The following is a 27882-nucleotide window of genomic DNA, read 5'->3' on the forward strand; positions in this document are numbered from 1 at the left end:
TCCCGTTGGTTCACAATGTGCGCAATTAGTCTCACCTCTTTAAACATGAACCAGCCCCTTGCAAAGCCATGCTGACTATCTCTAATCAGACTATGGTTTTCCAAATAATCATAAATCCCTCCTCTCAGAATCCTCTCCAGTATAGACATCATAGACATAAGACTGGCTGGCCTGTAATTCCCAGGATTATCCCTATTCCCTTTCTTGAACAAGGGAATAACATTTTCTACCCTGCAATCATCTAGCACTACTCCAGTGGACAGTGAGGACGCAAAGATCATCACCAAAGGCACAGCAATCTCTTCCCTCACTTCTTGTAGTAACCAAAAGTATATTCCGTCTGGTCCAGGGGACTTAACTATCCTTATGTCTTTCAAAGTTATTAGCACCTTCTCCTTCTTATTATCAGCCCATTCGAGCATATTAGTCTGTTTCATACTGTTCTCTGAAATGTCAAAGACCCTCTCAGTAGTGAATACTGAAGCAAAGTATTCATTAAGGACTTCCCCTACCTCCTCCGACTCCAGGCGCAAGTTCCCTCCACTATCCCTGATCGGCCCACCCTCACTCTGGCCATTTTCTTATTCCTCACATAAGTGGAGAATGCATTGAGGGTTTTCCTTAATCCTATCCGTTAAAGCTTTTTCATGCTCCATTCTAAGCCCAGTCTTCAGTTCCATGCTGGCTACCTTGTAACCCTCCAGAGCCCTGTCTGATCCTTGCCTCCTCAACCTTAGTTAAGCTTCCTTCTTCCTCTTGACTAGATGTTCTACATCCCTTGTCACCCAAGGTTCCTTCACCCTACCATCCCTTCCTTGCCTCAGTGGGACAAACCTGTCCAGTACTATCAGCAGGCGCTTCCTAAACAACCTCTACATTTCCGTCATGCATTTCTCTGAGAACATTTGTTCTCAATTTAGGCGCTCCAGTTCCTGCCTAATAGCATAGTAACTCCCCCCTAATTTAAATACTTTCCCATACTGTCTGCTGAGGTTCACATGAAGGTGCCACCATCTCAACTTCTCCCCTCATCCAAGGCATGGTGACCCTCAGGTTAATTGTCTCTCAGATGAGAATACAGCTGTATGGTTTCTGCAACTATGGAAACTTATAAACCGATCTTTTAGAAGATTTTGTCATATTTTCTCCCAGGGTCTTCTTTCACATGAAATATTAAACAGAGATCCCGTTTGCTCATTTAGATGCATATCAAATAGAGACTTGGCAATTTTTTTTAAAGTATAATGCCTCATTTGCTAAATATTTCCATCACTTCTGTTCCTGTTCCTTCTGTAAACTCATTGTTTACTGCTGCGATGTTGAAGGAACACTTTATCGTTCTGCAATATGTTTTACAATTCTCAGTTGCCTGGACAACTGGTTTGAAATGCAGAATGAGTTCAACAGCATGGGTTCAATTCCTACATCAGCTCAAGTCACTGTTAGAATTCCCCTTCCCAGATTCTCCCTTCGCCTCAGGTGTAGTGACTCACATCTCTTTCTCTAATGAGAAAGCAGCCTGATGATCTGGTAAGACTAAGGTGACTTTGCCTTTAATTTTAGTCAATCTCATCTCATCCCCTGCATTCAGCTCTTTGTCCATTTTTGAACCAACGCTGTAATGAGGCCGGGAGCTGAAAGGCCCTGGCAGAATTCAAACTGAGCAGCAGTAAGCAGCTGGTTGCTGAGCAAGTGCTATTTCACAGCACTGTTGATGACACGTTTCATCATTTTACTGAAGACTGAGAATAGACTGATGGGGAATAAATGGATAGGTTGGACTTATCCTGCTTTATGCATTCAGCAATATTCTGCATTGCCCAGTTGATTCCAGTGTTGTCGCTGCACTAAAACAGCTTGGCTGTACATGTGGCAGGATCTGGAGCACAAGTCCTCAGTACTTTTTGCCAGAGCATTCTCAGGGCCATTAGCCTTTGCAGTAACCAGTGCCTTCTGGATATCATGTGGCCTGAATCAAATTGGCTGAAGACATGTCCCTCTGTTTCTGGTGATCTTAGCAGAAGGCCAAACTGAATTGTCCATTCACCACTTCTGGCTAAAGATTGCTGCAAATGATTCAGTCTTAACTTTTGCACTGTTGTGCTAGCCTTCCTTATCATTGAAAATTGAGATATTTTTCGAGCCTTCTCCTCCCATTAGTTGTCCACCTTTCACAGCTGGATGTAATAGGGTTGCAGAGTTTAGCTCTGATACATTGGTTGTAGATTGCTGCTTATGCTGGTTAAAATGCATGTAGTTCTTTGTTGTAGCTTCACCAGGTTGACGTCTTATTTTTAGGTATGCCTGATGTTTCTCCTGGCATGCCCTCCTGCAGTCTTCACTACACCTCGGTTTGATGGTAATGTTGGGGAAGATGCCAGGCGATGACGTTATAGAATTTGATTAAATATAACGATGCTCCTGCTGATGTCCCACAATACTTCATGGATGCCCATTCTCAAGTTGCTAAATTTGTTTGAATCATGTTTCATTTAACACAGCGACAATGCCGCAGAGCATGGAGTTGTATCCTCAAAGCAAAAATGGGACTTTGTCTCCACAAAGATTGTGCAGTGGTGACTCTAAAACGATTCTGTCACAGATAGATTCATCTGCAACAAATAGATTGATGGGCGACGAGGTCAAATATGGTTTTCTTTTCAGTTGGTTCCATCACCAATTTCTGCAGACTCAGTCCAACAGTTTTGTCCTTTCAGACTTAGCTAGCTTGGTCAGTAGCAGTGCCACCAAACCACTCTGGTTGATTCCCCACCCAGAGTACATTCTTCATCCTCAGTGCTTCCTCTCAATGATGATCACCATGTAGGAGTACTGATGCATCAGCTGAGGGAGGGCATTAGGTAGTAATCAGCATGGGGATTCCTTGCTTAAGTTTGATCTGATGCTATGAAACTTCATTGGTTCTGGAGTCAATGCTGAGGACTCCTGGTGCAAGCCCCTCTCTATTGTATACCACTGTGCTACCACCGCTGCTAGGTCTGTCCTGCTGGTGGGACTGAACATACCCAACGATAATCATGGCGGTGTCTCTGACTTTATAATTTAAGATTCAGTGTGTATGATTGTATCAGGCTATTGCTTGCCTCGGCATCGAGACAGCTCTCCTAATTTTGGGACAAAATTAGAGTTGACAGAGTTGTGTTTGCCATTGTCATTCCCAGTGTGTAGGTCAATGCCAAAGGATGTAATTGCAGATGTCAGTCAATATAGTTTCATTTAAACTGAACCAATCACGAAGTCTATAATAAAATCAGAAACTGCTGGAGAAACTCAGTGGGTCTGGCAGCATCTGCAAAAGAAAAAGAGTTAACATTTTGTTTTCAAAGACTACTTTGATTTCAGATTTACAGCCATTTCAAACTTAATCATTTGACTCCTTCTAAAATGAGTTACCATGGTGACCACAAAAATAATGCAAAGTACTACAGATGTTGGAAATCTGAAATAAAAACAGAAAATGCTGGAAATACTCAGCAGGTCAAACAGCAGCTGTGAAGAAAAAAACAATTAAAAGATTTAGGTCTGTATTTCTCTTTACATATTTTTCCTGACCTGACTGTAAGTAGCAAACCTTGAAGCTTTGTATTGCAAAAAACCTGTTATAAATGCAAAATACTGTGGACACTGGAAATCAGAAACAAATACAGACAGTGCTGGAAATACTCAGCAAATATGACAACACCCCTGGAAAGAGAAACAGGGGTTCTGAAGAAGTCATATTGGACTTGAAAAGTTAACTCCGTCTTTCTCTCTCCACAAATGCTGCCGGACCTGATATGAAACATTTTGCATATTGATGTTTTAAAGAAACAGTCACAACGTTGTTTTGTCAAAACTGTGGATATATTGCAGTGTATGCAGATATTGCTAGTGGACAATGCACCTTAACAATACATCCTGCACTCTAATAATAATGTGTTGCCTAGAACTCTCTCTTCACATGGTCTTGGTTGGTGGTAATGCTGGAAAGACAAACTTATTGTCAAAACCTTAATTGCCTTCAGAAGATGGTTCTGTTCTAAATATAATTAATGTGCAGACCTTTGGAGTGTGCTAAGTTTCATCACATTAAGAAATTTCTTTCCTATTATAGAAAAAATATGGCCGTGATGGAACCTCAAAAACAACTTTCAGCATGTTCAGCTCGGAAACATATTCGGGCAAGGACCTGCTTTTCAAGGACTCTACTCAGTGCCTCATTGAAGTCCCCAAAAAAGACTACAAAAGCTTCCTGGGTGATGATTATATTGCCTCATTGAAAGGGCTCCATGCCTGCAAAACTCCTGGTAAATATCATTAGTGAACAGTGGACGTCATTAATGTGTTGCTCTTTAAACAGTTTTGGAAATGTTTTTATTGGTTGCATTCAAATGGAGATCACCAAGCTCTTCCATACAGTAATGGTAGATTTGGAACTTAGGACAAGCAGGGATGAAATGGTAATGTCACTGAGCAAGTAATCCTGAGGTCCAGGTGAAACTTCTGAGGACAGACGTTCAAATTGTGCTATGCGGCTTGTCCATGGCCCTACCACTAACAGATAAAATCAAGGCACTTCTGCTGCAGTTTCATGAATATTTTTGAAGGACCTGAATATTTTTGAAGGACCTGCCTTTGCACAGAGAACTTGAGGAGTAGAAGAAAATAACAGGCATCATCAGGGGAGAGGGGACTTGGAAGGACCGGTCAAGCTGATGAGATAATTGGTCCTGTGCCAATTGTAGGAATTTTTGAGTCTATTCTGTGCCTCTGAGGTTGGAGCTGTGTCGCATGATTGCAACAATGCTATAAACCTTTGATGTACTGGGGGCAGCACGGTTGGCTCAGTGGTTAGCACTGTTGCCTCACAGTGCTAGGGACACTGGTTCGATTCCAGCCTCAGGCAATTGTCTGTGTGGAGTTTGCACATTCCCCCCATGTCTGCGTGGGTTTCCTCTGGGTGCTCCGGTTTCTTCCCACAGTCCAAAGATGTGTAGGTTAGGTGAATTAGCCATGCTAAATTGCTCATAGTGTTCAGGGATGTGTAGGATAGGTGAATTAGCCATGTTAAATTGCTCATAGTGTTCAGGGATGTGTAGGATAGGTGCATTTGTCGTGTAAATATAAAGTAGTAGGGCTACCAGATGGGATACTTTTTGGAGGGTCAGTGTGGACTTACTGGGCTGAAGGTCCTGTTTTCATACTGTAGGGACTCTATGGATAGAACTTACTGCACGCCTAAAATGAAATATCCTTACAATAGAGACCCCTCAATTGTATGAGCAAAAAGGTTGATGGAAAAATCTATACTGAGAAAATCCAGAGGTTTTGATTCCCAGTGTTTATTATCAAGATCTGCCTTCAGATACTTGCTGCATGGATCATATCAGTGAAAAGCCACATGATTAAAAAAAAACTACGCATTTCAGGTTTCTGCACAGGAGAGGGCCTCTAAATTGGTTTCCAGACTAGGTTAGAGAGAGGCTGGATCCTCAGTCTACCCACCCTCCCGACAGTATTCTCCAGCTTTTTCCATTTTGATCCACTTTGTGATAGGGTGAACCTTTTCAGTCTTTGGGGATGTCTGTAAATATCTTGCACCCTAAATCTGTTCAAGGGCAGTGCTGTTCCCAATCATACCTGTTCTCAAACTCCTGGTAAATATATACACCCACACCAATGAACCCCACTGCCTCGTCGCCTAACACTTCAACCCCCCCCTCCCACTCCGCTGAGGACATGCAGGTCCTGGGCCTCCTCCATCGCCACATCCTAACCAACTGACGCCAGGAGGAAGAATGCCTCATTTTCCACCTTGGGACCCTCCAACCACATGGCATCAATGTGGACTTCAATAGTTTCCTCATGTCTCCACTCTCCCACCTTATCCCAGTTCCAACCTTCCAACTCAACACCACCCTTATGACCTGTCTTACTTGTCCATCTTCCTTCCCACTATCCGCTCCACCTTCCTCTACGACCTATCACTCCACCTCCATCTCCCTATCACACTCTCAGCTACCTTCCCACCAGCCAAACCACCCCCCCCCCCTCCCTTTTATCCCTCGACCCACTTGGCTCACAAGCCTCATTCCTGATGAAGGGCTTTATGCCTGAAACATTGCTTGTCCTGCTCCTCAGATGCTGCCTGACCTGCTCTGCTTTCCCAGCACCACACTGTCGACTCTGATCTCCAGAATCTGCTGTCCTCACTTTCTCATGATAAATCTATATACCTGTCCACTACGTTTCTGTTCGACCAACAGTGAGGAACTTGCTGAATTGGAATCCTGCGAGTATTGTCCATAAGAGTACTTCAGGAGCATCCCACCTTTTCAGACCCTACATTTAGCTAAAATAGTTTTATTTTTAATCCCCAACATCACATTTTTACAGTTCAACTATGACAGAAAAAACTGCTTTGAGCTTAAATGCCGGTCGCTCAGTGATATCACTGAGATTTTATGTTATACTTGATGAGTGGGATGTGCATTCCACTATGTTTAACCTACACCTGATGTAAATGTAAAACATTGTATTAATTTGTTAATTATTTATTGATTATTGCTGTAGCTACTTTTGTATTATTTTCTCTCATTACCTGGGCCTCCAGTACTAATCTGGTTTGCATAAAGTACCACCAACCCCTCTTAACATCCTTCATTGTTCCCAGCCATCACGTATTGGTCAGTTAGAATAACATAACACAGGATGCCATTCAGGTCAACATGACCGTACTAGATCTCTGAGTTATCTAAATAATCCCATTTTACTGCCATTCCTCTGTCTTCTATCAATCATTCCTCTTTAATCAACAAGTTTTCACTTTTGGAAATTACAATTAGATATGCTTTGGTTGCTCTTACGGCAATTTAAGTATAATGTGCCTCTTGTCAATTCACCAGCTGCTTCATACTGTTGATTTAGTTCTTCCTTCCTGTCTTTCTCCCCATTCCCTTCCCTTTCCTTCTGGCCATCCAAGTTTGCTTCCATCTCCCCTTGTCCTTGCTGCTTTATTTCCAAACTGTCCCTAACCCCCAGTGTTATTGAGTATTGTTACGTAAGTGTCCTCCATTAATATTCAAGCTCCTCGTCTGACAATTTCCCTGTCCTTTATTTCCCTCTCCTTGGCTCTCAAGTTTTCTTGCTGTCTTATTTTTTACCTTTTTAACTTCCCCTCACTTCTGTTTACAGCCTATTCTCCTTCTGTGTCTGACTCTGTTCTAGGTTTCTCCTACCCCAGGACTCTAACTCTGATTTGTTCATCTCTGTACTCTGCATTCCTCTTCACAAGTCTATAATCGGCTCCTTTTCTCTAATTTTGCCCTTCTTTCTTTCCTTCACTCCCCTGATCATGCTTTAACATTGGCTCAAACAGCCTCTATGTTCCTAGACTGTCCCTTTGACCTCTTCTAGTGTTCACAGTCACTGTCCTTTCTCAGCCCTATTCCATGTATTCCCCAAGCTCTTGCTCCTGTTTTGACTATTTTTGGTCTTGGCTGCTAGCAGGTAAATTTGAAAACCCATTGCTAAAGTGAGCTGTATTTGCAGTGAGAATCATAACGTTCATATTCTGAACATCTGTCCCTCTCTATTTCAGAGTTATTGGAAGTTTGTTCCTTTGCTACTTGCTGAACCCTATTGTGGCAGCTGGATGAAGGTTTATTGACGAGGTGATCTTCCATTCTCTCCATCTGATACGAATCTGGCTGCAATAATATCTGCACGTTGCCCGCCTGAATTCTTCTTTTGCATTGATTGGTTTACAATAGATACGTCGCTGCAGTGGAAACAGAGGAGTTGGGACTTGATTGTATTTCTATAACACAATAAATCTTTCAGCACTGATTTTAGGTCTCTGAAGTTTTATTGTTGATAAAGGCATTACTTCAAAGATTAGTAATTCAGCAATAATGACTGATTTAATCAAGGTTTCAATAAAAGTTTTGCTTCATTGAATAGGGAAAAATAATTTGCCCCGAATCTCGTTTGGAGTGATAGGTTATCAATTTAATGTGCTCATTAAAAGAATGAAACGAGACAGTTAGGGGAAAAAAGTCATATAGGGATTTGTTATAATCTGGAGTACTATAGCATAGGAAATCATAGAGGAGAAAGTGAGGACTGCAGATGCTGGAGATCAGAGCTGAAAATGTGTTGCTGGAAAAGCGCAGCAGGTCAGGCAGCATCCAAGGAACAGGAGAATCGATGTTTCGATTCCTGAAGAAGGGCTTATGCCCGAAACGTCGATTCCCCTGTTCCTTGGATGCTGCCTGACCTGCTGCGCTTTTCCAGCAACACATTTTCAGCATAGGAAATCATAGCATCCTTACAATAAGGAAGAAGGCCATTCAGCCCATTGAGTCCTCAACGACCCTCCAAAGAGCATTCCATCCACTCTTTTAACTTTGCATTTTTGATGGCTAATCCACCTAGCTTGCACATCCCTGGACACTATGGGCAATTTGGCATTGCCAATCCACCTAACCTGCACATCTTTGGGTGGAAACCCGAGCACCCAAAGGAAAGCTACGCAGACATGAGGAGAATGGGGCAAACTCCACACCAACAGTCACCCAAAGGTGTAATCAAACCTGGAAATCTGGAGGTGTGATGTAGCAGTGCTGACAGGTGAGCCACTGTGCTGCTCCCTCAAAATAACTGAGGAAGATGTCATCACACCTCATAAAGAGATGCTTATGGTACCTTTTGAAACATGAGGCTACAGAGCTATAATGAGAGAGGATAGTAATGGAATTAATTTTGCAATGCTGGGAAAAGAGGGGCCAAATAGCCTTTTGATTTGTAAATATCTGTCATTCAGGAAGGATTTAACACTGTGCTTGAGTAGCATTACAGATTGGTTCTGGGTTTCACATAACCTTTTTAAACTAATTCCTCACATATGGCTGCTGCTGGCAAGATAAACTTCCTTTGTACATCCCTAGTTCTCTTGAACAGTGGTTGATGAAACTTCAGCCTGACATATCACTCTCCACATCATGAAATAATCCACAATAGCATTGGGTAGAGAGTTCTAGTGGTGGAAGTATGGTGATCCAAGTCAAGTCAGTATGGAGTGTGTTCACTCCAACTTAATGCCTTTCCTGTGATATTATTTTTGACTGGATTTGCTACTTTGATAGGTGCACACTGTGTGTGGCCAAGCACAACGAACAATAACAAGTTACACATAGACATTGCTGGCAGAGCATAGCAGGCCTGGCAACATCTTTGGAGAGAAAACAGAGTTAACATTTTGAGTCCAGTGACCCTTCACCAGATCTGGCAGCCTGCTAAGAAAAAGTGGTATATGCTAATGACAGGAGGTGAAGGTGGGGGTAGGGGTGGGGATGGTGGAAGAGTGAGCAGATAAGTAATGATGGAGCCCAGAGAGATGGAGAAAAAAGGATTACGTAGATAAAGGGATTGTTGTTGGTAAACTGGGTTAAAAAAAGAGGCTGGGTACTGGATTGAGGCCTATGAACTGTTGAAAATGGATTGCTTGGGTTGAAAGCAACATATTTAAACAGGAGCTACGGTATGGGGTTAGGTAAAAGACATTGAAGAAGGTACTCCAAAAGTGTAAAGCTCAACATTGAGTCCTGAGTGCTGTATAGTCCTGTTTGGAAGGTGGTGTGTTGAGCTTCATTGGAGCACTGCAGCAAACCTGAGACAGAAGTGTTGGCGTGGTAACACAGTGGTGTGTGGAAGTGGCAATACAACGGAAGCTCAGGATAATTTTTATGGATGTAAGTTCACTTGCTGAGCTGTAAGGTTCATTTTCAGACATTTTGTCACCATCCTAGTTAACATCATTAGCGAGCCTCCAGTAAAACACTGGTGTTATGACCCACTTTCTATTTATGTGTTCAGATTTCCTTGGGTTGATGATGTAATTCCCTGTGGTGATGTCATTTCCTATGGTGATACCATTTCCTGTTCATTTTCTCAGATGGTATTAAATGGGGTACAAGTCAATGTGTTTGCTGATAGAGTTCCAGTTGGAATGCCATGCTCCTGGGAATTCTCGTGCATGTCTCTATTTGGCTTGTCCTTGGATGGATGTCTTGTCCCAGTCAAAGTGGTGTCCTTCCTCATCCGTTTGTAAGGATACTAGAAATAGTGGGTCATGTCGTTTTGTGGCTAGTCGATGTTCATGTATCCTGGTGGCCAGTTTGTCCAATTAGTATTTGTTACAGTTCCTACAAGTAATTTTGTATATGATGTTTGTTTTGCTTGTTGTCTGTATAGGGTTTTTAAATTTATTAGCTGCTGGTTTAGTGTGTTGATGGGTTTGTGGGCTACCATGATGCCAAGAGTCTGAGTAGTCTGGCAGGATTAGAGTGGTGCTGGAAAAGCACAGCACGTCAGGCAGCAACCAAGGAGCAGGAAAATCGACGTTTCGGGCAAAAGCCCTTTATCAGGAATGAGGCCTGTATAGGTGATTTTCCTCTGCTCTGCATAGTTCCTCTGTGCTGCAGTGTGTGATGGCTCTTTGAAATAATGTTCTAATGCAGCTTCGTTTGTGGATGTTGGGATGATTACTTCCATAGTTCAGTATTTGGCCCGTATGTGTTGTTTTCCTGTAGATGCTGGTTTGAAGTTCCCCATTGGCTATTCGCTCTACAGTGACATCTAGGAATGGCAGTTTGTTGTTGTTTTCCTCCTCTTTGTAAATTTTATGCCAGTAAGGATCTATAATTTTTATAGATAGAGCGTAGGTGTTCTGGAAAGCAGTCAACTAGTGTGTGATCCTATTTCAACTTTCACATTTTCCACTTACATTGACCTCTCTGAGTGACAAAGTTAACCTGAGTCAGTTGGAACCTGGAAGTACTCGGAGATGCCCTCACAAGAACAGAGTACAATGCCCAACTCATCTACCGCCAGTTCCGACGTGCCACAACAAGGAACTGTAATGACCTCCTCAGGAGACAGACACATGCTGCCACCAACAGGGTACCCTTCGTTGTTCAGTACTTCCCAGGAGCTGAAAGATTATGCCATGTTCTTCGTGACCTGCAACACATTATCAATGAGGATGAGCACCTCACCAAGACTTTCCCCACACCTCCACTACTTGCCTTTAAACAACTGCCAAACCTCAAACAGATCGTTGTTCGTAGCAAGCTGCCTGGCTCTCAGGACAACTCCATACGGCCCCGTCACGGTGGACGCTACAAGACGTGTCAGAGTGTGGACATAGATACCACCATTACACGTGGGGACACCTCCCACCTTATACAAGGCAGGTACTCATGTGATTCAGCCATCGTTGTCTATCTTATACATTGCAGGCAAGGATGCCCGGAGGCATGGTACATTGGGGAAACTGAACAAAGGCTACGACAACGGATGAATGGGCACCGCACAACAATCAACAGACAGGAGGGTTCCCTCCCAGTTGGGGAACACTTCAGTGGTCCAGGACATTCAGCCTCAGACCTTTGGGTGACCATCCTCCAAGGTGGACTTTGGGACAGGCAGCAGAGGAAAGTGGCCGAGCAGAGGCTGATAGCTAAGTTCGGTACCCATAGGGAGGGCCTCAACCGAGACCTTGGGTTCATGTCACATTACAGGTGATCACTATTGCACTACACACACACACAGATATTCCTACACACACACACTCTCTCACACACACAGGCACTCCTATATATACATACATACACACTGACACACATTCACACCCTTACAGACACACACACTCCCACACTCACACATATACCCCCTCCTAGACTTAGACACTCTGCACTCACTACACACACACGTACACTTTCTCACACTCACAACCCCCAACCCAGACAGACACATATACACAGAGACAGACAAAGACCCACATGCACACATATATTTTGTGGGGTGACTTTGTACTTGCAGGTTTACATTGTACTTTGCTCAAAAACTGCATGCATTCATGTAGAGCTCTGAGCTCAAAAACTGCATGAATTTATGTAAAACTCCGTTATCTCACTTTTTAGATTAGAATCAATCTAAACATCATGGCATAGACAGAGAACACAGGGGGCCAACACCTTCAACATATTGTCTAGCTATCACCATTGTTAACAGCTAACCTGAGAATGCAACGTTTTTAAAAAAAGGTTTTGTGATTTACACATGAAAGAAGTGAAACTATCACTGTATTCTAACAGATGAAAGGCTTAACAGACAATCAATTTTTCAATGTATAATTTCAGTTACATCACACTGTAAATTTTTGCTATAAATTCTGTGTTAGGATTGAGCCCTCCACTACCACCTGATGAAGGAGCGTCGCTCCGAAAGCTAGTGTGCTTCCAATTAAACCTGTTGGACTATAACCTGGTGTTGTGTGATTTTTAACTTTTTACACCCCAGTCCAACACCGGCATCTCCAAATTATGAGTCAGTTGATGCTGTGGTGTGGTCTGTTGTACCAACAGAGAAATAGTTTGGGACTCTTGCAAGCACATTCTCAATGTATTTATGCCAGAATTTAATTCACAACTCATTGCTTTCATGTGACCATTTGAATACCTGAGAATCACAAGAATAAAAGTAAGAGCGATTTGACAAAATTAAAGCATTGCAAATAGTGTACTTTGCAATGGGGCCATAAAGAATTAGGGAGTGTGGGCTCAGATGGATCAATGTCCAGGATATGGATAATGTTCTCACTCACTGGTCCATGCAGTGTACTAACAACAAAGTGATGATTGTTCACCCAAAGCTGTAATAAGAAACCGGACACACCTTTAACATGAAAAAGACATGAGCCTCGAGTTACGTGTTGACAAGAAAGGATGACTCACAGTTTGACTTGTTCTCTCAACTCACTTGTGCTCACAGAAAAATATGTATCCCATGAGCTGACAAAGTTGCAAAGGTGTCTAACACTGCCGATCATACGGAAGACTGGCTCAAAATATGGAATGTTCAATAGCATTGGATCTGTATGCATAAACAATGAGACCAAGCAAGATTGAATAATATTTTTTTATGACAGAAATGGAATCCCCTCATCTTGCTATACTTGTACCTCTCTGAAAGAAACCTGCACTGCTTCATTCAAATACACTTTCAATTTTTTTTTTCAAAACATTTATCAACTTCTTGATTTCTACACTTTTCTGGTTGGGCATTTTCTGGTCCCAGGAATGGTGCCTCAGTGATTAGCACTGCTGCCTCACAGCACCAGGGTCCTAGGTTCATTTCCAGCCTTGGGTGATGGTCTATGTGGAGTTTGCACATTCTCCCTGTGTTTGCATGAGTTTCCCTCCCACAGTCCAAAGATGTGCAGGTCAGGTGAATTGGCCATGCTAAATTGTCCATAGTGTTAGGTGCATTAGTCAAAGGGAAGTGGGTCTGGGTGGGTTACTCTTTGCAGGGTCGGTGTGGACTGGTTGGGCCGAAGGGCCTGTTTCCATACTGTAAGGAATCTAATCTAAAAAAAAGCCCTCCTTATATTAATAATAACGTATCTCTCAAACCTCCAGTGGGCTTTTGCTATTAATCTTTACAAGCATCTTTGTTGAAATTTGAACTTGTTTGTGGTGTCTGGAAAACCGCAAATGTCACCGAAAGCACCGGAAGTCCCTTCTGTCACCTCGTATTAAGAATGCAAAAAGATGGCAAAACTGGCTCAATTAATTTTTTTATATAATCAAGGTACCCTGTGACTAGTGGATTGTTATAGGGATCAGTGTTGGGCCCACAATTATTGACAATCCATATTACTGTCTTGGATGAGGAAAGTGAATGCACAATCAGCAAGTTTGTGGATCATATAAAAATAGATGGGAAGTCAAGTGGTCAGGATAACACAAAGAAATTTGTTAAAAATCACACAACGCCAAGTTATAGTCCAACAGGTTTATTTGGAAGTACTAGCTTTCGGAATGCCGCACCTTTATCAGGTAGCTGTTAAGATGAAGGAGCAGCGCACTGAAAGTTAGTACTTGCAAATAAACCTGTTGGACTATAATCTGATGGTGTGTGATTTTTAACTGTATCCACCCCAGTCCAAAACCGGAACCTCCACAACAAAGAATTTGCACAGTGATATTGAGAGGTTAAGCAAAAACTTGGCAGGTGTGAGGTGACGCTGTTTGGCAGGAGGAAAAAGAAGACCTAAATATTAATTAAATAGAAAAAAAGAAACTACAGAAAGCTGCAGCACAGAAGGATTTAAGAGTCCTCATGCATAAATGACAAAAGGAAACATATAATTCAGGAGGTAATAGGGCAGGCAACTGGAATGATTAGATTACTTACAGTGTGGAAACAGGCCCTTCAGCCCAACAAGTCCCCACCGACCCTCTGAAGAGCATCCCACCCAGACCCATTCCCTAGACTAATGCACCTAACGCTATGGGCAATTCACCTAACATTACAGGCAATTTAGTGTGGCCAATTCACCTAACCTGCTCATCGTTTGGACTGTGGGAGGAAACCGGAGCACCTAGAGAAAACCCATGCAGACACAGGGAGAATGTGCAAACTCCACACAGACAGTTGCCCGAGGCAGGAATTGAACCTGGGACTCTGGCGCTGTGAGGCAGCAGTGCTAACCACTGTGCCACTGTGCTGCCCCACATTGACCTTTATACCAAAGCAAAAGGAGCTTGACAATAGGGAAGTCAAAAAAAGAACAGGGAAGTCTTAAAACTATACAAGAACACCAGTTAGACTACAAGTGGAATACTGTTAACTGTACTCCTTATCTTCTGGCATTAGAGACAGTCCATGGAAGGTCACTATGTTGATCTGGGTGTGGAGAGATTGTCTTATGAGGAGAGGTTGAGTAGGTTGGGCTGGTACTCTTAGAGTTTGGAAGAATAAGAGAACACCCTAGCGAAAAATACAAGTTTCTCAGAGGACTTGACAGGGTAGAGACAGGCAGGTCTTTTTCCCCATATGGTACACTCTAGGACTGAGAGGGCATCATCTCAGAATAAGGGGAACAGAATCGAGAAGGAATTTTTTCCCCCTCTCTCAGTGAAGTGAATCTGTGGCATTCTTTACCACAGAGGCTGTACTGTTGAATATTCAAGGCGGAGATAGACAGATTTTTAATCAAGTGATTGCACATTTAAGGCAACTATGAAGAGGGAATTCTTGTCTCAAAGTGTAATGAATCTGTTGAATTCTTTACTGCAGTGGGCTGTTGAGCTTTTTCTTTAAGAATATTTGAGGCTAAGATAAAAATGTTTAATTACAAAGGGAATCAAAGATTAAGGGAAAATGATTGGAAAACAGAGTGAAAGATGATCAAGTCAACCATAATCTAACTGAAGGGCTGAACAGAATCAATAGACTGAATGGGCTACTTCTGTTCTTATGCCTTATGGTCCATGAGCTTTGCTAATTAATGACTGTCCTTATAAAAGCTGTGCATTGTATGCCAATGCGAATTATGTAAATAAACCAGTTTTGGCTTAAAGACTTGATAGAATACCTTTCAGTAACTCTGACCACGTTTCTTAATTCGGGATCCAGTTTCTGAAGGAAGAATTCCCTGTTTTGTACCTGTGGGACTGCCTTCATTTAACAGATATTGAGCGGAAAGAGGTGAAGTTGAAAAATGTGGTGCTGGAAAAACACAGCAGGCCAGGCAGCATCCGAGGAGCAGGAGAATCGACGTTTCAGGCATAAGCCCTTCATCAGGATTCCTGAAGAAGGGCTTGTGCCCGAAAGTCGATTCTCCTGCTCCTCGGATGCTGCCCGGCCTGCTGTGTTTTTCCAGCACCACATTTTTCAACTCTGGTCTCCAGCATCTGCAGTCCTCACTTTTTCCCAGAAAGAGGTGAAACCTGGATGAAGGGGTACTTGAGGTCTGTTTATTTGAATTGGGTCTGTCAACCCTCCAAGATGATCTGACTTTCTCCATAAATAATGCAGAAACCTACGAGAAAAATCTTGAGCTAATCATAAATGAAAGTGGGCTGTTTAGTCTATTTGTTTATAAAAAGTCTCACAGGGGGTTTAGAAGGTTGTTTGATGGATTGTGCAAGTGGAGGTGGGAGACTATGTGACGAATTATCTTGGAATATATCCAACCAGTGCTGATAACATTAATTAGAATGACGAAAGGAAGATCTATCAAAAAAAAAATGAACAAAATGGTGTTGGGACCGTGAATTAAAGGAGAATTTTTGTCTGTGTCGAGCAAATTGGTAGGAGCATCTCCCTACAATATATTCTTGCTAAGTATGCAAGAGCAGACTGTGAGCTGGTGAGAAACTTGAAGTTTGAATCTATTCACCTCATTCTGAACTTACCCTGGAGCATTTCTGCAAGAAATACAATAAGGGACTTTGTCATTTGAAGCGTGCTTCTTTAATTAACTGGGAGTTTACATGAACTTTTTTGAAGAGTTGCTAGATAAAGGAGAAAGAAAGGTTCAAATCAGAGTGTGCTCTGCATTACAACTTGTGCAATTTATTTGAGACAGCCACAGTTGCAAGTGTTCCTGACATTAATGTAAAGAAAGGCAGGTGGAATTGCACAGCGAAACCCAAAAGGGAGGAAAGTGAGCAGAGCGGAATCTGCAATTACAGCCATATTGAAGCAATGCATTTCAGCTTTGAGGTTTCACATTTCCAAACCATAATGGGGAGGGGAGAGCAGGAAGGGTCATGGTAGACGGTACCGCCACAACGGGACTCTATTTAAAGGGATAATATGCAAAAGGAGTTTGGGACTCTTGTAGTGCATTATTAATATCCCTGTCTCTGAGCCATGAAACCTGGGTTCAAGCTCCACGTGCTCCAGAGGTGTGCAATAACATTCCTCAACGGATTGATTACAAAATATCTACAGAAGGAAATTGGAGAAGCCAGTAAACTACATATGATGGATGTTACATATTGTAAAAGTGCAGCATTCCGATTTCATGATTCATCAGACATTTAGTACTGGGTTTAGTACCAGGAGAGGATTATCTCCCAGCGATAGGAGGAAAACTTCTGCAGTTCTCATCAGGAGAAATAGCAGAGGAGATGAATAGCTTGTGTTAAATACACAATCAGATATTGACAGGCATGTCACACATAATAGAGATGGTGAAGAAGCCCAACTTGATCATAAGTGGAACAGGAAAAGGAATTGGGAGAATGTTTGCCATGGAGAGAAAATGGCCATCTCTGTGTAGCTCCACGTGTAGCTTTCAAATGAGTCCATGCCAGCTGCGTGGACTTTGAATCTAATCATGCTATTTTGACCAGAACCCTTGATGAGTGTTGGGAGATTCCAATTAACGTAGTGTAAAGCTGGACTCTGTAGTGGTGCCATTAAACCATCATCAATTGTTATAAAAACCCAGCTGGTTCCTTCATATCCTCCAGAGAAAGAAATCTGCCATCTCTGCCTGATCGGGCCTTCACGTAACTCCAGACCCACAGCAATGCAGTTGGCTTTTAAATGCCCTCTGAAATGGCTTGGCAGCCTCTAAGGCCAAGGTCAATAAGGATGAGTAACAAATGCTGCTCTCACCAGCAACAGTCATATCCATTAACACTGACTACTGTACCTTCCCTGGCAAGACTGGTGCAATTTTGAAGTGAATTCCTCCTTCCTCTGATTTGAAGGCATTCCCTGCCTTCAGATTTGTGACCTCTCCCCGTGCTGTTGTGCTGACTAAGGTTTCCAACAGATAGCAGCCACCACTCGGCCCCAGGCCACATGACAGAGCTGCTATCTGCCATTGGCCACAGGGCATGGCAACAGCAGCAGACCTGCAGCCTATAGGTCCCACACCAACAGGTTAGAGCCAGCCTCAAGGTACCAGTCAGAGCCAGCATTGGCAGCCACAACCCTCCCCAGTCTGTGAGGTACCCCTGCTAAGTCTAAGCTCACAGCCACCCACCTCTCCTGTCTCTCCTCTCCTCCCCGTCTGTTCTCCCCTCATTCTGTTCCCTGCTCTCCCTCTCCATTCCCCATCTTCTGTCTACCTCTTCCTCCCTACTCCTCTCTGCCTCCTCTCCCCTCATTCCTCTTTGCCTTTCCTCTCCCACTTCTCACCGTTTCATCTATTCCCGCTCCTCCCTGCTTTGTTTCCTCCCACTCCTCTCCGCCTTTTCTCCCCTCGCTCATATAGTCATAGTGTCATACAGCATAGAAACAGACCCTTTGGTTCAACCAACCCATGTCAACTATACTCCCAAACTAAACTAGCTCTACCTGCCCGTGCTTGATCCATATTCATTCAAACATTTTTTATTCATGTATTTGTCTGAATGTCTTTTAAATATTGGCACTGTAACACATCCACCATTTCCTCTGAAAGTTCATTCTACATACAAACTACTCTCTGTCTAAAAAAATTGCCCTCATGTTTTTTATAGTTCCTCTCCTCTCAATTTAAAACTATGACTCCTTGTCTTGAAATTCTTCACCCTAGGGAAAAGACACCTACCATTTACCTTATTTGTACCCCTTATTATTTCATAAATCTCTATAAGATCATCCTTCAACTCTCACGCTTAATTAAAAAAAAGTCCCAGCCTACTCAGCCTGTCCTTATGACTTTAGCATAGAATTAACATAGAATCCCATCATTGTGGAAACAGGCCATTTGGCCCAACAAGTCCACACTGACCATCCAAAGAGTAATCCACCCAGATCCATTCCTCTCCCCTATTACTCTACATTTACCCCGAACAAATGCACCTAAACCCTCCATTTCTGGCAACATCTTGGTAAATCTTGTCTGAACCATCTATACACAGTATTCTAGAAGAGGCCTCACTAACATCCTCAACAGAACATATCAACTCCTATACTCAAAGGTCTAAGCAATGAAGGCAAGCATGCTAAATGCCTTCTTAACCACTCTGTCTACCTGTCACGCAAACTTCAAAGAATTATGTATCTGAACCCACAGGTGTCTCTGTACTACAACAGTAACCAGGGCCATATGTTTTAATTGTTTAAGTCCTGCCCTTGTTAATTTTACTAAAATGCAGAACCTCACATTTATCCAAATTAAACTCCATTTGCCACTCTTTAGTCCATTGACCCAATTGATCAAGGTCTCTTTGTAAGCTGAGATCATCATCTTCACTTTCCACTATACGACCAATTTTGGTAATATCTGCAAACTTATAAACCATGCCTTCTATATTCTCATCTCAATCATTTATGTAAATGGTATAATTGTTTTTTTTCCCTTTTTGCCTCTTCTCCTCTCACTCCTCTCTGCCTCTTCTCCTCCACTCCGTTCTGTCTCCTTTCCCCTCAGTCATTACTACCTCAGGAGGTGGAAGGCCAGTTTGAAAAATTCTATCGAGCCTTAATTGAAGCCGGTAATAGCCAATACAAACAAACAGGAGTGTGTCCAGGAACCCTGACCTTCAACACATTTAGCCCTCGGTGATGCTGCAAGTAAGGTAAGAACTGGTTCTCACAAATTGTTGGAATTACAGATGGTAAAGCAAAAACCATTTTATAGTGAAACCATATTAATCAAAACTCTGTTGTTTGAAGCTTTGCCTATTTGAGGGCTACCTGTATTTCAGTCATCTCAACAATATGACTGGATGCAGGGGTAACTGTTCTCCAAACTGAGGATCCAGAGTAAGGAGTTAATGCCTTAGACTGAGGTACGGAAGTACTCCTTTGCTCAGAAGGTGGTGAATTATCTACCATAAAAGGCTGTGAATGTCAAATCACTGAATGTACTTAAGGAAGAAATAGATTTCCAGAAGATAAAGGTGTCTAGCATTTAAGACGTAGGAACAGGAGAAGGCCATTCAGCCCCTTGAGTCTGCTCTGCCATTTAATAGACAATCCGCAGGCCAAGGGGTATTGGGAGACTGTGGACGTAGAGCATTGAGATAGAGAATTCACCATGATCATATTGCAAAGCAGAGTGGATTCGATGGACCAAGTGGCTCTCTCCAGCTCCCATCGCATATGTTTCCACGTTTATGTTGCAGTATACCTTGTAGCATACCTTTAATGTGAAGATTTGTACCTCCGTCACCATGCAGCTTTGGATCTGAGGGATGTTTTGTATGTTTCTGCAGCCAAGACAGCAACAATGTGTACTCCTGGAACAAGCTTAAAGTAAGTGCGATGTCCATTCATAAAAACAAATTCTGTCAACTCAAGTCCTTTTGATCACTAATTTCCCCCAGGTCTGCCTTTGATATCTTTTCCAGTGGTCATAGAGTCATGTGGTCATAGAGTCATAGAGATGTACAGTACGGAAACAGACCCTTCGGTCAACCCATCCATGCCGACCAGATGTTCCAACCCAATCTAGTCCCACCTGCTAACACCCGGCCCATTTCCCAACTGGAGGATTTGAGCTATAGGGAGAGGCTGAACAGGCTGGGGCTGTTTTCCCTGGAGCGTCGGAGGCTGAGGGGTGACCTTATAGAGGTTTACAAAATCATGGGGGACATGGATAGGGTAAATAGACAAAGTCTTTTCCCTGGGGTCGGGGAGTCCAGAACTAGAGGGCATAGGTTTAGGGTGAGAGGGGAAAGATATAAAAGAGACCTAAGGGGCAACTTTTTCATGCCGAGGGTGATACACGTATGGCGTGAGCTGCCAGAGGAAGTGGTGGAGGTGAGTACAATTGCAACATTTAAAAGTCATTTGGATGGGTATATCTATCGGGTGGTGGATGTACTTTCACAACAACATATTTGTATGAGTAAGCATTTGGCTTTTTATTGCTTTTAAAATATGTTCTCATCCAATGACACGTATAAAATGACATATAAGTTTATAGATGCAGCATTCTTTTGTCATAGCTGAGCACAGTTTGTGCTTATGAAGCTTTCTTGATACTAACTCTGCTGTTTGGTTTGCCCTTTGTGTTGGCTTGTTCAAAACTAACAGCACAGCTGGTGGAATTACATCTAATTAATACAATTTGGAGTTGAAAGTCAAATTCAGTCATAGTGGCTACCAGTAATTTTCAGGAAGATCAATTTGGTTTACTGTTTGCCCTTTAAGGAAAGAAATCTGTTGTCCTTACCTGATCTGGCCTACATGTGACTCTAGACCCACAGTAATGTGATTAACATTGTCCTTTGAGGTTGTCTAATGAGCTACTGAGTAGGTGACAAAGATATTGTTGAGGATTTTGGCCAAGTTAAAGACAATGGTAGCTAGATATAACACAGGTGGAAGAAGAAAGGATCAAATCTGGAACCTCGGTTTGGAAAGTCAATGTTGCAATGTTGAAGTTTTCAATACAATTGTTGCTGTTATCTTTCACCTCCAGAAAGAAAAAGCTTTAAAACTTGCAAATGGCACACACCAGTCCAACTTGTTTTGTATACTTCAAAAGTGAACCAGTACATTCATTTCCAGATATGATTTTTCTTCAAAACTGTTTCTTTTCATTCCATCGTGAGTAAATGCATGCTACCATGCCAAAGACATTCTCCCATAATTCCAAGACAGGTACAAATCAAAGAAGGAAACAAGGACCAAAAATATAGACTTGGAAAGGAGACAAGAAAGTTAAAAAAAAAGTGCAATGTGGAAATAGTGGAAAAAAACACAAGCACAAAACAGATAGTGAAGGGAGGGTGAAGTAAAAATGGAATTTCACTAAGTGCTTAAATAATCCACCTTTATTTATCAACTAACCTGATCACTTCAGGAAATGATGGGAAAACCCCATCACGCTCCTCGGGACTACAACTGTTCCTTCTCTGCATTCTTTGTGGTCGAAACAAAGATTTATTTGAAAGTATCTCAGGTAGACCGAGTTTCGCTAAGTGCACTTGTGAAATATGACCCAGGCAGGTTAAGGGTCACTTTTGTGGCTCATTCTGCCAGCTTTCTAATCTCTAGACTTTATAAAGGAGAGAGAGTGCACCTAAGTCTCATCACATAGCTACTGCATAGCTGGCTGGTGACAGAAGTTGTTCTCGATTCCTTCAATCCACAGATTGGCACGATGATTTTGCGCTACGCTTTTATACTCTTGGGAATTATTTGTGAGTATTAATGCTATTTGTTTTGCTGGCATTCATGTGAACCTAGTGCTCAAATATGTTATTCACCGCCACGTGCAATTATTTATCTTAAACTCTTCAATTCTCAAAGCCCAGCACATCAATTAAACTTCCTCTGAATTACAAAGTGACTACAATTCAAGGTAATTCAGTGTTTGATAATGCTTTGGAATTTTTTGAAGTTACGTAAAGAATTTTAGCAATGTACATTTCTTCGCTATGTTTTAACAGACAACCCATGTTCTTTCATTGCCGATTCTCGATTCTCTCTACCAAGTTTTTGCTGATGTGTGTTATTACAATTATTTTATTTTCTATATTTATTGCAGCTCTCTTGTGCGTTGCTGTCTCGTCTTCATTTTTTCCTTCCTTGCTTCCTTTCTTCCTTTCTTCCTTTTTCTCTCTTATATATTGCAACCATTGCTTTCTCTTACATAATTACTGTCTTTCACTTCCTTTAGAGTTATTCCTATTACCCACTATCTCACTATCTTTCTCTATTTCCTGTGTAACCATGATGTTTTCCACGTCTTTCCTGTATAACTGCTGTTCTCTCTCTCCAGGGTCAATTCGTTCTTGTCACTCTCTGCTTAAGCTTGATACACTCACTTTCCACTGTATACTTCTATTTTCTCTGTTTTAGGAACATATGAACATAGGAATGAGGAGCAGGAATATTCAATGCAGTCCTTCGACCCTGCTCCACCATGTAACATGATCATAGCTGCTCTTATCCTAGTCTCACCTCCACTCTCTTGCCTCCTCCCCATAGCCCTTTATCCCACTATTCCTCAGAAACATATCTATTTCTTTCTTTAATCTGTGGATTGATTCCGCACTCTGGGGCAGTGAGTTCATAAGATTCACAACCCTCTGAGAGCAGTAGTTTCTCCTTGTCTCAGTTTTGAACACACCTTCTATCACTCTATATCTACGACCTCCACCTTTCTCTACTCTCACTACCTCTTATTCTTCCTGTATTATGACTGTTCTCTCTCTATTCTCCTTCATGTCCATTGGCATGATTGCTCAATGCGCTCCGCAAAACCAAAATTACCTGATCATTGCCAAATTGCAGACTGCGAGTCTTTGCTGCGATTGGATTGGTTACCGTATTTCCTACATGTTACATTGTAACACATGCTGGGTTGTTCTGAGCTTCTGAAATGGCAAGTAATTGTTAAACTTCCTTTATTTTAATTTTCTCTTTTTTCCTCTTTTCCACCTGCATAATAGCTGTGTATAATATCTCTCTATTGTATAATCAATACCTTTAAATCACTTATATAAATGTTCTGTCAATTTCAAATATGATTACTTTGTTTTAAGCATTTTTCTTTCTCTCCTGTTAAATGCTACTTCCAATATTCACATTTATAATCAATGTCCTGTAATAATAAGCATGGTGCTCTTTGTCCCCCATCCCATCATGCTCTGAGCTATATACAATGGCTAGACTCTTGATCTTTCTCTCTTTACTTTTATTTCCTGTTCTACTTCAATGTTGTAATTGTTATTAAATTTTCTTTTCCAGCCCTTTCATTTGCCAGCACGTCAAATATCACATGGTGTACAATCTCCAAAGCAGAATTATCAAAATGCAATGATTTGGGAAAGGCAATGATGCATGAACCCTTTAGCTTCCAATGTATAAAGAAAGACAGTGATGAAGCATGTCTGACTGCTATCAAGGTAGGGATTTACTCTATTTAGATGTGGTCTAATAATTTTGTTACAGCGTTACCAAGCCTACAGAAGCGGATGTATGTGAGTCCGTGGAAGTAGCTCCAATATTATAATTCACCAATACCCACAGGATAACTGTACACATGCTTGCAGATTCTCTGTTTAGCTGAATGAGATTCTGGTACTGGAGAAACTTGCTCAGTGAGAATGGCCTAGTGTGTACTTGACATTCTTCATCAGGTGCGGTGTTGGAATAGCACTGCAGGTCAGGCAGCATTCAAGGAGCAGGAGAGTCGATGTTTCCGGCATAAGCCCTTCATCAGGAATGTAGAGGGGCGTGGCCAAGGGGGCTGAGAGGTAAATGGGAGTGGGTAGATAATGGGGGGAGGGATAATGCAGGGTTTAATAGATAAGTGGGGGGAAGGTAGCTAAGAAGGCGATAGGTGGATGAGGATGGGGGTGATGGTGAAAGGTCAGAGCGGAGGGTGGAGCAGATAGGTGGGAAGGAAGATGGACAAGTAGGACAGTTCAAGAGGGTGGTGCCAAGTTGGAGGGTTGGATCTGGGATAAGGTGGGGAAGGGGAAATGAGGAAACTGGCGAAATTAACATTGATGAGGTGGAAGAGTGTACTTCTTCCAGGCGTTGGTTGGCTTGGCTTTGGTGGTGGAGGAGGCCCAGGACTTGCGTGTCCTTAGCGGAGTGAGAAGGGGATTTGAAGCGCTCAGCCCAGGGCAGTGGGGTGGTTTGGTGCATGTGTCCCGGAGATGTTCTTTGAAATGTTCCACAAGTTGGTGTCCTGTCTCCCAAGTGTACAGGAGACCAAACCAAGAGCAGCGAACACAGGAGATGATGTGTGTGGAGGCACAGGAAAATCTCTGTTGGATGTGGAAGCATCCTTTGGGGCCTTGGACACATGCGAGGGGGGAGGTGTGGGCACAGGCTTTACACCTCTTGGAGGGCCAAGAGACGTTGCCGGGAGTGGAGGGTGTGTTGGTGGGGGGCATGGACCGAATGAGGGAGTCGCGGAGGGAATGTTCTCTGCGGATTGCTGAAAGGGGTAGGGAGTGAAATATATCTCTGGTAGTGGGGTCTGACTGTAGAAATGGTGGACGATGATGCATTGTATCTGGAAATTGCTGGGGTGGAAGGTGAGGACAAGGGGTGATCTGTCGTTGTTGTGATTGGAGGGGTGGGATTCAAGGGGGGAGGTTGGGGAAGAGGAGGAGATACATTGGAGAGTATTGTTGACCAGTTAGGAGGGGAAGTTGCTGTTCCTGATGTAGGAGGCCACCTGGGATGTCCTGGAGTGGAATTGCTCCTCCGGGGCACAGATGTGACAGAGGCGGAGGAATTGGGAATAAAGGATAGCATTTTTACAGGAAGCAGGGTGGGAGGAGGTGTAATCCAAGTAGCTGTGGGAGTTGGTGGGTTTGAAGTAGATGCCCATGTTGAGTTGGTCTCCAGAAGTGGAGATGGAGAGGTGCAGGGAGGGGAGGGAGGTGTCCTAGATGGTCCAGATGAAGTGGAGGTCAGATTGGAAGGTGTCTGTGAAGTTGATGAACTGTTCAACCTCCTCGTGGGAGCACAAGGTGGTGCTGTTACAGTCATTGATGTAGAGGAGGAAAAGGTGGGGAATGGTGCCGGTGTACCTGCAGAAGATGGACTGTTCCACATACCCGATGAAGAGGCAGGCATAGCTGGGGCCCATGCGGGTGCCCATGGCTACCCCCCTTGAACTGTCCATCTTCCTTCCCACCTATCCACTCCACCCTCCGCTCTGGCCTATTATCATCACTCCCAACATCACCTACCAATTGCATTCCCAGCTACCTGCCCCCTAGCTCCACCCCCACTCCCCTATTTACCTCTCAGCCCCCTTGACTCCCCCACCCCACATTCCTGATGAGGAGCTTATGCCTGAAACATCGACTCTCCTGCTCCTCGGATGCTGCCTGACCTGCTGTGTTTTTCCAGCGCCACACTTTTTGACTCTGATCTCCAGCATTTGCAGTCCTCATTGTCTCCTATTCTTCATCAGGTGTCACTTTTGACATCCTTCGAGATCTTGGCTCACTGACTTTCGTCATTGCAGCCAATACCTCGTACCATCTCAACCTGTTTTGATCTGTCGGCGTATTTCATATTTTATCTCTTACTTGCCGTGCACACATGACCAGGAATTGCAAATCTGAATGAGACAGCAGCTCTTAAAATGCTGTAATGTATTTGAAGTGCTGGTGGGGATGGGAGGACTGTGGAGGTGCGGAGGTGAAGTCAGAAACATGGATTGATATCCTTGAAAGCAGAGTGGTGGATAATCACCACTGACTCATAATCTGAGGTGTTCGTAATTAGATACCACATAGGTATAATTGATATAACAGTGTCTATAATGCTGATCTTGGGTGGGGCTTTCCACTCACCATCAACCTGCTAAACATAGTGTGCTTGGTTCTGTTGAAGCCTCTTTCCCACAGCAACTGGATGCTGTCTCTACATCCACATTCATTCATTTTATGGCACCTTTTCACAATTTATTCTGCCCATCTCAAAGCTTACATTGTTGAATCACTGAATCCAAATTTGGCCTCAGTCATTGATGTGGTAATTGTGCGTTCAGTTCACTCACTTTGTTAGCAATGTAGGAATGAGCTTTTACTTATTGACTCTGCATTTCTTCTCACTGAGTAATGGGAGCGGATAGTTGCTGTCTGTCATTGTCCACCTTTCTTCTGCTTCTTTTTTCATATCTGTTCTGCTATTCAATATGACCTTGGCTAACCTTGCTCCCCATATCGCTTGGTTTCAAGAGGCTATTTTAGCCTCAAGCTGCCAGAGGAAGTGGTGGAGGCTGGTACAATTGCAACATTTAAAAGGCATTTGGATGGGTATATGTATAGGAAGGGTTTGGAGGGATATGGGCTGGGTGCTGGCAGGTGGGACTAGATTGGGTTGGGATATCTGGTTGGCATGGATGGGCTGGACTGAAGGGTCTGTTTCCATGCTGTATATCTCTACAACTCTATGACTAAATGATAGCACATTCATAACTTCCTGAGTAGAGAATTATCTTTTGAGAAAATTAATTTCTCCTTACCTCTATCCTAAAAGATCGATTGCAGATCTGAAGCTGTGTCCAGTTGTTCTAGACTCAGATAATTCGGAATGGAGATCAGAAAAACAACTTTGCACTTGGGGCACTATAGAAATTCTCAGGGAAGGGTCAGTCGATCTGAAATGTTAACACTGATTTCTCTCCACAGATACAGCCAGACCTGCTGAGCCTTTCCAGTAATTTCTGTTTTTGTTTGTGATAGAAATTCTCTTCTCTCAAATCCACAGATGCTCAGTCAATTGCAACATTCAAGACAGGCATAGATTTTTGTTTTGGTAATGATATTCATAGAATCGTAGAATCCCTAAAGTGTGGAAACAGGCCATTTGTCCCAACAAGTCCACACTGACCCTCCGAAGAGTATCTCACCCAGACCCATTCTCCTATCCGATTACTCTACATTTCCCCCGACTAATGCACCTATCCTTCACATCCCTGAACATTATATGCAATTTAGCACTGCCAATTCACCTAACTTGCGCATCTTTGGCTGTGGGAGGAAAGCAGAGTACCCGGAGGAAACCCGCACAGACACAGGGAGAATGCGCAAACTCCACATAGACAGTCACCTGAGGCTGGAATTGAACCCAGGTCCCTGGTCCTACGAGGCAGCAGTGCTAACCACTGAGCCACCAGGGAAAAGCCAATAGTTGCTTCCTGAAGCTGAGAGACTGATCAGTCATGATCTAACACAATGGTTCTTGAAGAGTGGTCTGCAAACCAATGATAATTCACAAGGGTCTTCTAAGTGCAAGCTCCTGATGTATGATGCCATCATCAAGCAAACCGGAAATTCCTAATATCACACAACTAGACTGGCTGCCATATCAGTGAGACAAGTCCCAACTACCTGATGAAGGAGCAGTGCTCTGAAAGCTAGTGCTTTCAAGTTAACCTGTTGGACTATAACCTGGTGATGTGTGATTTTTAACTTTGTACACCCCAGTCCAACACCGACGTCTCCGAATCAAGTCTTTGTAAGTGTGAGTAACATGAAGGCAGTTTTCTGAGCAAGGTATCTGTTATAACAAGCAACTGTGGATTTTCAATACTCAATGGGGCTGAAAACAAGGAAGGGGAATCTGATGAACCCAGATTGCAGCATGAGACTAAAT

At 42.9% G+C, this 27882-nt stretch overlaps 1 protein-coding gene across 1 annotated transcript in view; it reads left to right on the forward strand.

Annotated features, from left to right (window-relative positions):
* The window catches only part of LOC140478439 (uncharacterized), a 119161-nt gene that overhangs the window by 42543 nt on the left and 48736 nt on the right, over positions 1 to 27882 (forward strand). Inside the window, exons 16-17 of the mRNA XM_072571703.1 lie at positions 4115 to 4307; positions 23500 to 23657. Of these exons, the coding sequence (XP_072427804.1) occupies positions 4115 to 4307; positions 23500 to 23657 (351 nt within the window). The remainder of the gene's footprint in view (positions 1 to 4114; positions 4308 to 23499; positions 23658 to 27882) is intronic.

Source organism: Chiloscyllium punctatum, chromosome 6 (genome assembly GCF_047496795.1).
Source record: "Chiloscyllium punctatum isolate Juve2018m chromosome 6, sChiPun1.3, whole genome shotgun sequence".
NCBI lineage: Eukaryota > Metazoa > Chordata > Chondrichthyes > Orectolobiformes > Hemiscylliidae > Chiloscyllium > Chiloscyllium punctatum.